The following is a 13,168-nucleotide window of genomic DNA, read 5'->3' on the forward strand; positions in this document are numbered from 1 at the left end:
AGTAAAAATACTCTGAAGGAAAGCAATATGTATTGGTACAAGGGGGAAGAGGGGAAGATCTTACTGCCCCTGAGGAGTTGGACACCTGTGATCAAAGACCTCTTTCCACAACCAAGTGACACAGTAGAATTCTTGGTGTTGTAATTTCTCTGTGATAATCATTGAGAATGCTTACAACTGAAATAATTATTTCATATCGATTATTAAAATAATACGTAGTTATGGAAAGTCTACCTTTCATTATTGGTGTCTCTTATCTTAAGTCTGGATCAATACCTACCTCATTCAAGATGCTAAATGTTTTTTCTCCATTTTAAAATTGGTTGGGCTTTTGTTACCTATGTATAATCAAATGGTAAACAAACTAAGGAATCTTCTTCGAATCATCCAAAATTGCAACGAAATAGACAAAGAAAAAAAGACATAAATAAAAGAAATGAACACACAATTATGAAAAATTTAGTGAGATTTATTTTGAAAGTAGATTTCTATTCTCTTTCAGTTTCGACAGATAATTTAAGATAGCCAACAAACGAGCATATTCCCTCGACAAAATTAGTTCACAGGATATTAACTGCAAATTGACTGGTGAAAGAGAGAGGGAATTTAGGAAGAAACGACATTCTTATGAGATTTTACACCCTCAAGAGAAATAGCATGATAGGATAAAATATGGAAGATATAAAACTGATAAAAATTTGAATAAAAAACAAAGTCCTATATTCTTTCGCAATGATAAAATGGCATGTAGGCAGGAATTATAAAATGCATACATTTTTTTAAAATCCGAGTTCACTGCATTTGAAATGAAAAGAAGTTCAAAAGTACTCTGCAATGGGATTAATCTTGTGATCATTTAGTGCAGATTTATCAACTGCAGGATGCTGATCATCATCATTCTTTACATGATATGTGAAACCAGAATATGACTAAATAAATGAAAACATGTGGTTGGTTAGAATTTTTTGTGACACTAAAAATAGAGACTTAGACGGGCGTAATTTCCTTGTTTAGGAAAATTAATGGCACATAGTGAGGCACTTCATCACGACAAAATTTCAAGTTAACAAATAACACACAGGGTATCCCTGTTAAAAAAAATTAATGGCACAAGGTAACTAAAAGTAAAAAAAATAATCAGGCACTTATCACGTATAAATTTTAAATTAACAAATAACATACAGGGTGTTCACGCTTAAATCAACAGTATTGCAGGGGGCGATTCTCCAAATCTCCAGGTCAGATTAGACTCTTTCTTCCATGAACATAAGCTTAAAGTTGAACTCAGCAAAGAAACAGCCCCTCAAAGTTTTTTTTAAAAAAATGCTGTTTTCCAAAATTTTGCGGATAATTTTGAGTGTATTTGTTTCAAAGTTTAGGGTGAATTGAGACTCCCAGTGCCGAACACAAAAAGATGAGAAATGATACTATTCCTTTTGTTTTTGGAGAATGGGCGGAGCCCTCAACTTTTAATTGGCCAAGTTTTGCGTTTTTCCTGGAATTATGGCAATTTAAACTACAACTGTAAATTAAACTATAGGCTAACCTTAGTAGAGGAGAATTTTCTTATTTTGACTTGAGAATCGTCTCCTGCAATAGTGCGGAATTAAGTCATAAACACTCTGTGCATAAAATTTGGTCTTTCCTTTCAAACTCATTGTAAAATTGCAGGTAAAATGAGTAACAAAAGTTTTGAGCAATCAGGACGATAACAACACATATTATCAAATTATCATCAGAGATTCTACATAGTTAGTGAATGATAAAAATAATTACATCATTGAAAATTTAGGTAACAACAGCTTCTTAAAACAACAAGAGCGAATACTCCACAAATTCTATACACATGATAAAGTACCGCACAAACAAAGTAATTTGTTTTGTATTTGGCAGTTCGAAAGTTTCAAAGCTTTAATGGATCATTTATCTTTTCAAATCCAGCTACTACTTCCAATTTTGAAATGTCTTCGAGCACCTGTGGAGGAAAAAGAGGGAAAACAATTTTTAAAAGGAAAAATAGATACTGCAATAAGGAAACAGAAGAACAATTCAAACAGTAAAACCCAAGGCAAAATACTTGCCTTTTCATCCTTCCTTTAATTCCAATTCTTTTCCTTCATTTTCAAAAGGTGAAACACGACTGACTGTTTCAGATCCTTTACGAATCCAACGATAGAGCAAATTATTTTTCATTGTGAGCTACAATGCCTCAAAAGTATTGCTACAAGTGGAAACGATTGTTTAAGTAGCAAAAGAAATTAAACTCCCTCTTACACAGAACTTGATTTTGCCGCCAAAGAGCTAATTTATGTCCCACAACTATGTCCACAATTGGGTCATTCCCGGTCAAAACGACCAAGACCACCACCGATTTTACTCAAAATTGGAAAACAAGTTCTTTACATCATTCTAGGAAAGTAATTTTAAATATTTTTGCCTACCGCCAGACAATAGTTCATTTGAATTAGAGTTTAAAATTATTGCTAAGCCTGTTATTCAAGGCTTTTATTAAAGTAAAAAATCACAATTTTTTGTGTCATTCATTATTCAGAATGGAATCTTTCAAAAACCATCACTTCAAATTTTAATATTTTTTCTAGACTGTCCCTACTCCTCCAGGTGTTCTCTTTATTTCTCTCCTCCTCCTCCCCTTAATAAGATTATTTTAAGTTATGAACAAACACTCATAGAGGACTACCTCAGGCGGGTGATTCTTGGAATCAAATAGTCTTATTTTTTTATTATCTAATTTTAAATAGTGTGATAGCAAATTAAATTATGGCTTTAACATCGTTTTCCATTTGATGATAACTTCATCATATTAAGATGTAGGGATTTGGTATTTGGACCAATTTCACTGTTAATTTTAAGCTGATCATCAGGTTTAACTCTTTGAAACACAATCCTGCAAAAAAAAAAACCTGAATGAGAAACAATGAAGAGGCTTTTGCTCAACGATCACTACTGGAATTCGGCAGTGGTTATCAGCAACTTTTCCTCTCTGATCATTTTTACAAAGATAAAAGCAAGAAGCAGAAAACTTCATGCACTTCCTCAAGGTATTACAAAATGAAAAGATATTTACCTCTAGAATGGTAGACATACTCCAGGCCTGAACAGTGCAACTACCAGGACAAAAAGCTCCGTCTTTGTTGGTCAATTCTGGCAGACCACGCCAAACACACGACTGAAGGTGCGAGTAGTGATGTGAGAGATATGCAAGCGTCTTAGAGATTGTGGTGGCCAATTCTGTCTGACCCTTTGCTTTTTCAGCAAAAATTAGCTTGGCCCGCAGAAAGAATCCAACAGGCCACAGCCATTCCTAAAATTAAACAGAAGGAAAATATGGATTTTCAGAAACTTTTCACTGCTACCAAGGTCTGATGCAAGGTTTCTTGACAGTATTTCAAAAGCTTTCTTATTTTTAATTTGTTTTACTTTGAGTTGATGAGTAATTTTTTAAGTATAAGGTGAGTTATGTTTCCGGATTTTGGAAGTGCCTAGAAACTAGAAAACTCAGAAACTAGATTTGATCAACTACATTCGATTAAACTTGCATTTTTTTTTTAAACCTCACAATCATGTTTTGGTGAGCAAACATAAGTACTTACTGGTCCTTGATGATAGTTGAAACCATGAGCAACTTTGGCATCCGACGAATCATTACTGTTGTCGTAAAAACCATTGTAGCACCAATCAGTCGGATCTAAAGTTTTTATACCGAGAGGTCCCAGCAAAACATCTTCCACAGTCTGCAAAGCTGCCAATGCATTACTTGGAGTGAACAATTCAGGAGCCTATGAGAAAATAAATCTTTATTAAGGTAGAGTTCAAATTTTTCTCAACTACTGGCATTACCAAATCAGGTAGGTATTTACAAAATTATTTTTACAGAAATTGAAATAATTGAGTATCGGAGAAAAAATATGCATAAACTGATTCGAGTTGCATTGGTATTTTTTGTTATCCCAATAAATAGTTAAAAAGGAAGACTTGAATAAAAATAGTGCGACAGTTTTGGCTTACACCATTGTCAGGGGCTAAAATAAGAGGAGAAGAAAGGCATAAACGAAAACTAATACTAGAGCTAAAACTGCCCATTGGTTCCACTGTGTTGCATTCTGGAATGTTCATGACGGCTATTTTGTTTACTTGTGGGCAATCCGCCGGTTAAAGCAGGATCTACTGGATATTCACCGGCATGATCGGTTGATCAGTATGCAAGTTAAAGCAGTTTATGTGGCGGGTTGTTAAAAATTTCCACCTGTTCCGACACATTCAGTTCCTTGTCTTTTGTGCAGCTTCTAACCTCCTTCACCGTGCACTGCTTGATGTCACTGGGTGTTTGCAGGACATAATCTGTAAAAGATGACTCTCATCTATTCAAATTCACACATCTCAAGTGCTCCTTCACTCTGGTGGCGACCTATTGACTAGTCTGACCCTAATACTGGCTATCAATACCAGTCTGTAACCTATAATAATGCAAACTATTCTTAATGGATGTTGAAAACATGTGAATCTGATTTTTTGATTTACCAGGTTTCTCAATTTTCTGGATTTTTTGGCAGGCAAAAAATTGAGGAAATCAAGCTTTTACTGCGATAAAACTCTGAACTGAATTGTTTCGGACTATTTATGAGCTCAAAATACTTACAACAACCATTGCAACAGGAAAGTTTGGTCTCAGCTGATAGTCGGTCCAGGGTTGTGATGCACCATAAGTATCTTTGTAGATTCCTTTACGATTAACTAGGTCCGGTCGTTTCTCATTTGGATCTGGTGACGTAGAGACCCAAAAGTATTTTTCAAAGTTATCTTGTATCCGTTTGTTCCACTCCTTGTAACTCCAAGTTGTTGTGCTACCTGCAAAGGAAAACGAAAAGAATCAAGATGGAGAAACACTCTATGAAAAACTTGAGAGACAAAGAGTGTTTAGAAAATTACAAAACATAGACAACATTGCTGCCCGCTTTAGCTCAAGCATTTTCAATTGCAGTCCAGCATGTTCAGTCCAGCATGTTCAGTCAAGTTGTCTCTTTACTGGGAATCGCAGTTCTTCTCTATTTTAAATAGAATATGTTACAGAGATAAGGACTCTAGTACTCAATTTTGATTAAGTTTTACAAGAAGTTGAAAAAGAGTACCTCTTAGAAATCACCAAAGCAGTTGATTTCCATCAAAATTGAAATTTTTATACCTCATAGACAGCTGAATCTCGTTATAAGGATTTAAAGTTTGCATAAAAAAAATTCAGAGGTTATAGGCAGAGAGAATTTGGAGAGGGTTTGAAGGTTTAGATTTTTAAAATACAGAGCGCCTCTTGTAAAATCATTATGAAACAATGGACTGGGAGATATTGGTTAAAAAGGACCAAGGTCTTTACAAATCACTTAAACATTCCTTAAAAACGAGAGTTAAAGAACTGACCATCTTTATTAGTTCGAGAGACTCCGCTGTGAGGGTATAAGTTTTTCTCGTTCATAGTTGCCAACCATCTGACAGCAGCTTTGGACAGACCTATCAACTCGACTGCAGATCCATCTCTGGGAGTGGCTGGGCGTCCTTTCGTGCCTGCTTTTTCACTCGATCCCATTTTATCCATCCAGGTTCCACAGTTCCACTCGTTGCCACCAAATACAAATCCTGTAAATCAGTACAACTTTAATGTTTTTAGTTTGCTTTCTGATAAAGTTGATGTCAAATGCTGTGGAGAGTGAAGTTCGACAAACCCTCTGGGATTATGCTGCTATAAAGGTGATGAAAGACAATGATAATGGTCAAAGAAGACCTTAGATCTTCACAACAATGCCTATGCTACACCTTCGAATTTACTTTAAGACCAAATATTACTTAAGCATTTAGAACTTTCATGACTTTCAGGGAGCATGACAATCCATAGCAATCTTTTGAAACTTCGTCTGAATATTGTTTCCGCCTTTTCTATGCAGTCTGCCCACAGGTAGTAGAATGTGCAAATGTGGATATTTTCTTGAAAATTCTGAGGCCATTGTGTACAAAATTCATTTCCATGAAGGAGGGTTATCGATAATGGCTAATTTTGGCCCAGTTTTAAAAAATCTGAGCCCACATTTTAAATACTATGGAGTAGGTGCAGGGACATTTTACATCAGCACAACCAGGTCTGGAACCCAACTCCTTTTGATTTGGCTTGAAATTGGTTTACAGGGTCTCCTTCACATTGTACTAGGAAACTGATTGGAGGAGTTTTTCCCTCCCAGGCTCTCTTTACGAGATACGAGATACTGACCCTTAAAAATGAAATGAATTTTAGCGATATCTGAGGAAGCCTATTTTTGCAATTTCCATTTTCTCAACTTCCCTCTCTTAAGACTTCGTCACCTTCCCGGCAAAGTATCACAAGCGCCATTTTTACCGAAATTGAGTTATGAATAGTTCCGAAATAACGAGATGCATTTACATACGAAAATAATCATTTTTTTTACAACAAATATGTAGAAATATGAATAAAAGTCGATTAAAGTTGATGTACTTTCGTATCACAAGCGCCATTTGGGAGAAAAGTATCACAAGCGCCAAGTTCGGCAACCGCCTACCTTTCTGATTGTTTTACAATTTTTGTCACGGCAGTCTTCGGAATGACTTGAAACTAAATTATTTTCGCATGTAATTACATCTCGTTATTTCGAATATAATATTTTTTTTAGACTAAATATAAATAAATATTTAAAATACTCCATTGAAGTTGACGAACTTTCGTATCACAAGCGCCATGTAAGAGAAAAGTATCACAAGCGCCAAGTTGGGAATAATCGCTCATCTTTGAGATTTATTTTCGATATTAGTATCAACAACTTTTGGAATGACTTGGAGCGATTCGTCACTTTTCGGCCGAAGTATCACAAGCGCTATTTTTATTAAAGTTGAGTTATGGGTAGTTTTGAATTAATAAGATGCATTTACATACGAAAATAATATTTTTTTTTAGATTAAAAATGAAGAAATATGGAAAAAACTCCGTTAAATTTGATGGGCTTTCGTATCACAAGCGCCAATAGATTCTCAGAGTGCCCCGAGAAGCCGATATCACAAGCGCCAATTTTCAAAGAAAAACCCGTTTTTTTAAAGAAATTTTATTAAAATTCGAAGCAGGGAGGTGTGCTGGATCTATATTTCAAGTTTCAAGCCAAACATCCGTCTTTTACGGTCGCAATTCAGTTTTTTGTGTCTCTTGAAAAGTTGGCAAAGTGGCGCTTGTGATACTTTGCCGGGAAGGTGACGACTTTCCATAGCAGCACCCTAATTTTAAAAGGGTGTTCATAGAACAATTTTTCGCATAGATTCAGAATGTACCATTGAAATTGAGCTACTTTGTTTTTAAAAAAGCCTTAATTTGGGATATTTTAAAAAATTGAATATTTTGCCACCGATTGTTTAAACTGAAATATCTCAAATACAATCTGTCTGATTTTTGATAAATTAAACACGTCCATATTTCTTTCATAATAACTCATAATTCCAGACATATTTATTTTTAATTTTTTTATACTTGTCTTTTTGTGGAAACCATTTGCAAATTATAACCTCACTATAAAATCAATTAGTTCACAAACCTGTGTTAGGATTGACGCCAATTTGATTATCGAAGCCTTGACTAACCATGTGGGCATCAATTGCAATTCCAGCATTCCGCTCTCTGAAGCACAAGCCTTGAAAATGGACTGACATTGCTTCTTGAATAACCTCATGTAAAGGTTGATCCTGTTGGCAAAAGAATTGATCAAGCTTTCAGTTTTCTTAAAAGGAGAAAAACAATGAGAGTTTAAAGAGGAAAGAGAAAGAGACAGAATCCCTCTCAAGTAAAATGAGATATTTTTAAATCAAAACCAACGAATTTTGCTTTCTTCATCTGCTTTGGAAAGATGTGATTCTGAGTTATCCAAACTTTTTTATGAGAAACACCAAATAGGACTGAGCTATTTTGACAACTTTCGTGGGTTTTCAGACAAGACTGGAAACAACTCAGCTAGGTTTTACTAAAAAAAAAAAAATTATTCATTGCATGTAGGCCGTCACATTCAACACAGAATGCATCAGCAAAGAACACCGCACACTCCTTACGGGAGTGTGTACCACAATCCATGTTAAATTTTTTCATTGTTTTAAATTTGCCTATCGATGCTGATCAAAAGTCAAAATTGCGTTAACTTTCTACAAGCCACCGTTTTTGCACAGTACACGATTGACGTTACGGTAATTTCCAGGACAGACCTGCTAAAATCAAAATGCAGAGTGAGTCTGTCTGTTAAAGACAACAGAGTGGGAGAGAGAAAGAAACTGTTTCAGACAATGAATAAAAAGGCTTGTGGAATCCGAGATAAGACTGTCGCTCGGCTGCTGATCAATTTTCCTGTTTACTAGATTTACACTCATCGCACTCGAGTACTCGTCACCTTCATTTATGCAAGGAATCACCAAAACTTTTTCAGTGGATTGTGCGAGAATGGTGGCTCCTAGAGAGTTTGCGCAATCATGACTTTTGATCAGCATCCATTGATGAATTCACAACAATAAAAAAATTAAAAACCGATTGTGGTACACATCCCCATAAAAAGTGTGCGGGGTCCTTTGCAAGGGGCTCGATGTCACTGTGGTAATATCTGAGTTTAGCACTAGTTAGGCCTCTGGAGTGCACCCGAGGCAACGGGCGATTTTACCTAAAAACACTTGACAACAAACTAAATAGAGGTGAAGAAGAATGACTACTCACAACAGAGGTGTTGGGCGAATCATCAGTGGGGAAAATTCTATTGACAACATCATTCAAAATGATGTGTCCTTGAGGAACTAATTCAACATAGGATTGGATTGTGTACAGCCACCACCATACAGCATCTCGACAGTTGTAGCGAGGATTGTTGCCACCATCTAACAAATTTGGGATCAAGCCATGGCGGAGACAACCACCAAATGCCAGAATAATATACCTGGAATAATAAAGATTAACTGGTAGTAGCATGAAATAGTTTTTATAACTCACTCATTAACTTATCTGTTGAACTGCTTTTACTGATAACATGGATGCCAAAGACATATTACCCAATGAATGCTAATAATTCTCACTACATTGGCAAAACAAGTAAAAAAAACCCCTATCTGAGTAAAATACATCATTTTAAAATTTACAACAGATGTTTCTACCCTGAAATACGGGTGAACAGATATTTTCGGTAAATATCAAACTCATTAAATAATTTCTTTTAAAAATTCTAGAGATAATTTTGAAAATTACCTAGGTTAAGTGATCAGTGAAAAAAATACGAAAATTGTAATCCTGAAAATTAAAATGAATAAAAAATCAAGAAAGATTCACGTAACAGAGAACGCATAAAAACAAACTAATCTTAAAATAAAATTTCAAGCATTTTTTGTTTTACGTGTTAATATCCGAAAAATAGGCTAAATAAAATGATAATAGATCTTCCTTTCAAGATGAACACACTGAGCTAGAAACATACCTAGCCTCTTGATACCTTCCAGTCAGCAGGAATAGACCTCGTAGAGCAATGAAAGTGTCACGACCCCAATTCCGCATGTATCCATGAGAAAAGTGGGGTAGACCTACAAAATAAAAAAAGGAACTATAGAGGACAAATCATTAACGAAATAAAATACATGTTGAATTTTTTTGAAATAAAAAAATAATTTATTTTTTTTTTCATAAAATTCATTTCTGGTTATTAGACTGTTTGAAGAGAGGTTCAGATATTTTGATTGTTTATACAAATCAGTCCTATATGAATAAGAATTTAGGTAAAGGTTCAGAAGGGCTTGAAATACAAGGTGGTAATACCTGGAGCTTCAAATGTCAACTTGCTTTTCTGCATATGCATTTGTACCTGACGTAGCATCTAGATTTTCATAAATTCTATAGGTTAATTTGAATGTTCTTTCAGATTCGACAATGCATAAAAGTAAGTTTTGGTGGGGTAAAAGCCTGACGCAAGCTACTTGCAGACATTAATATAGCCTTTTTAGGCCCTAATGGGGCCAAAGTGACATCCTTTGTGTAATTTTGACAATAAGTTTTTCAAGGTAACTTTAGCAGGAGACTACAGTTTCTCATTAGTAAGATAAAAAGTTCAAAAATAAAACAAGCTCAATCTGAACTTACCGGCAGATAATGATGCGTACAGTTGTTCTTTGCGACCATCTTTGGTGGTGCGGATAGGTGGTTTCGGTGGCAAAAGATTACTGGACAAGAGAGGTAATGGTGATGAGGAAACAATACCTCCGAGTTGTATAGATCCTAGGGCTAGACTCTTGCAGAAAGCTGATCCATTCGAGACTAACCTATGGTGGCAAAAAGCAGCATTTTAGAGAAAGTAATATTTCCTATTTGACCACAATGACACGAAAATTGCATAACTTATCAGTGACCTAGAGCCAAAAAGTACTTAACTCTTATTATTGGAAAATCGAGTTAGTAAAGTTTTGGCAATCTCCATTAACGAACCCATATGTAAGGAATAGGAAGCCCTATCTTACGCCTGTTATGAGATCCAGAGTTTCAAGAATTGCGATTTACATTGGAATCAGTGGGGGCAACACGCGGTTTATCCCTGATACCTATCTCAATTTGACTAAAATGGAGTTAGGTATTTTGCGACTTTGGGGTGCTGATATATTGGACTATTGAAACATGTTAAAGGATATTTTTTTTTCACCATTACAGCAAATTCATAATTTTCACTATGATCTGAAAATTTGGAGTGTTACTATATTTAAATACCAGAACAATGTTAATTGAAAAAGAAAACGACTATTATGTAAACATTATTTTAATGCGGGCGGTCAGTTTAATTAGCAAAAAAGAAGGAGGTGCACAATATGCACCTTCATTTACCAACTTTGACCTCAACACTTTTTTTTAATAAGCACTACCCACATTATTAGTTCATAAAATTTAAACAGACACATTTAAAGAGGACCTCTTGCTAAGCTAAATAAGTTCGATTAGAATAATGGAAAAAAAGGGCGAAAAAGTCTTACTCTGACATCTGGCTCCAAGCTTGATTCATTAGATCCTTGTAAACTTGCATGATAATCAAGTTGAAATACGATGGAACTAAGAACCGAGGGATGTCTTTCAAGGGGGCAAAAAGTTGCTCCATACAATCTCCCAACTGCTTTGTGCCAGGATAGTTTTTCAAGCGTGAGGCTATGTAGTCCATCAACCAATGACCGTTCCTTAAATTTGCACAGAGAGGATGTCCCAAGTCATTAACTGGAGCTATCGTTGAGAGAGGAGATACCACTCCTACAAGAAAAAAAAGACAGGTTCTAGCTTCACAACATAATCTCAAAAAGCCATCCTCACTCATGAACTTACATATTATTCGAACAGAATCTTTCAAAGTTTTATATGAGTTCAACTGATTTTTTGCACGACTTTCCTTTCTTACAATTTTGGACTGCTTTAAATTATTAGCGCTGTGCACAACACTTAAAAATTAGGGTGTATCTAATTTTTTTTTTTTTAATTTGTTAATTTTTACCGTTCCAGAGTAGCAGTCAGTGCAGCTTAGTGAAAAAAAATTTGTCAAAATTTAGATGAATTCCATCCATTTTTAAAAGTCACCTCTATGATGAAATTGTAATACGCCAATTTAGACATCCATTCAGTGTAAAATGCTTGCTGTAACACAAAAACTGTGCTTATTAAAAAAAGTTAAAAAACTAAAGATGTAGAGGGTAAAATTTTTCTGAAAGAGAGCATAGTTTCTAAAAATAAAAATCAAATCTAACAGGAAAAAAGTTCACTTAAAGTATTTCTTCTCAATCCAGGGATTTCTGGGACTTTGCAAAAATATTTTCCTTCCAAAATGGGCCGGAAAAGGGTATAAAAGAACTGCGGAAAAGTGCTGGATATTAAATATTCCCACAAGGCCTCCTTAAGAATCTTGGCCTACATTTACGATTTGAAAATGGAGGCCGATATTCATAATGGTGACATGATAAAAAACCCTACACTTTAATTCTATGTCTCTCTCTAAAATTCCAATTTCGCAAGTATAATGTTGATCCTTCTGAACTTTTACCAGGAAACACTTACTTTGTATTAGAAACTCATTTAGACTGAAAAAAAGGTTCCAAATTTAAACTATGGGCCTTGTAAGGTCATTTATAAGCTAATTTAAGAGGAAAATGGATCAATGGAGAATTTGCACGCAATTTTTTTATTGCTTCATCTGAAAGTGCCTAATGAGCTGAGTTCGCAATATTTTTCATAATTTTTTTCTGACATAGGAAATTGGAGAAAAATTGATTTAAAAGTGAGAAAATGTGCCGCCTTGTGACGTCATCTGGCGGCATTTCCCATTTAAACACATGTATTTTAGCAGAATCGGTTATTTTGTCATATCTCCTCTAATAATTGCTCAATTTATGAATCAAGGGTATATTCGTGTTCAGTTCACTCAGAGGATTCCACTTAAACAGGAAATTCATCAAATTTCAGACCCTTGCAAATTCTCCATTTTACATCTTTCACAAATAGGGCCATGCAAAACCTATCTAGCACCAGGTACATCAAAGGCCTACCGTAAATCAGCCTACCGTAGTGACCAACCAGCACCTACCCACTACAAAATTTGCCCTGTTTAAAAATCAATGATACTTTAGCCCTCAATTCACATTAAGGTCCTCGATGTCCATTAAAATTTACATTAGTAGTCCATTGACCTCTAATGGTCTTTCTGCAAAATTTTACTGAAATTGAATAGAGAGCTACACATCATTAGAAAATCATTTAAAAAATCAAATCAAATCTTGTAATCCTAGGTTAGAGGAGAGAGAAAAGTTTTTTTGCACCCTTGTGAAAAACAACCCTCCTTCCAGCTTCAATAAAAGCTTGCAACAGCCCAATTTCGTTGGATGGAAAGTTGTTCAACAATTAGGCAATTAGGAATTCTCTATTTTGGTGAGTAATTTTTTACCTTGAAGGCCTGCATATACAAGCTTGCCAAAATTCGGAACATCATAGGTGCCGCCTTCCTCTTCAGCACAGCAGTACAGTGCTTTATTCAAATCAACCAGAGATAATTGAGAGATGACATGGCTCAGATCTTGCTTTGTTGACAGTTTTTGTAGAGCAGGAAGAACTTTTGGATGGGGTGTGAACCTG

The 13,168-nt window shown here is 35.3% G+C and overlaps 1 protein-coding gene across 1 annotated transcript in view; it reads right to left on the bottom strand.

Annotated features, from left to right (window-relative positions):
* Nucleotides 1-448: 448 nt before the first annotated feature.
* LOC109041111 (glycogen debranching enzyme) overlaps nucleotides 449-13,168 on the bottom strand; it is a 30,943-nt gene continuing 18,223 nt past the window's right edge. The window contains exons 16-26 of the mRNA XM_019057290.2: nucleotides 12,981-13,165; nucleotides 11,035-11,302; nucleotides 10,157-10,335; nucleotides 9,501-9,603; nucleotides 8,753-8,969; nucleotides 7,596-7,743; nucleotides 5,431-5,646; nucleotides 4,658-4,866; nucleotides 3,612-3,797; nucleotides 3,086-3,322; nucleotides 449-1,975 (exon numbers count right to left, since the gene is read on the bottom strand). Of these exons, the coding sequence (XP_018912835.2) occupies nucleotides 1,904-1,975; nucleotides 3,086-3,322; nucleotides 3,612-3,797; nucleotides 4,658-4,866; nucleotides 5,431-5,646; nucleotides 7,596-7,743; nucleotides 8,753-8,969; nucleotides 9,501-9,603; nucleotides 10,157-10,335; nucleotides 11,035-11,302; nucleotides 12,981-13,165 (2,020 nt within the window). The 3' untranslated portion in view covers nucleotides 449-1,903. The remainder of the gene's footprint in view (nucleotides 1,976-3,085; nucleotides 3,323-3,611; nucleotides 3,798-4,657; nucleotides 4,867-5,430; nucleotides 5,647-7,595; nucleotides 7,744-8,752; nucleotides 8,970-9,500; nucleotides 9,604-10,156; nucleotides 10,336-11,034; nucleotides 11,303-12,980; nucleotides 13,166-13,168) is intronic.

The sequence above is a fragment of the Bemisia tabaci genome, chromosome 1, assembly GCF_918797505.1.
Source record: "Bemisia tabaci chromosome 1, PGI_BMITA_v3".
In the NCBI taxonomy this organism is placed as follows: Eukaryota; Metazoa; Arthropoda; class Insecta; order Hemiptera; family Aleyrodidae; genus Bemisia; species Bemisia tabaci.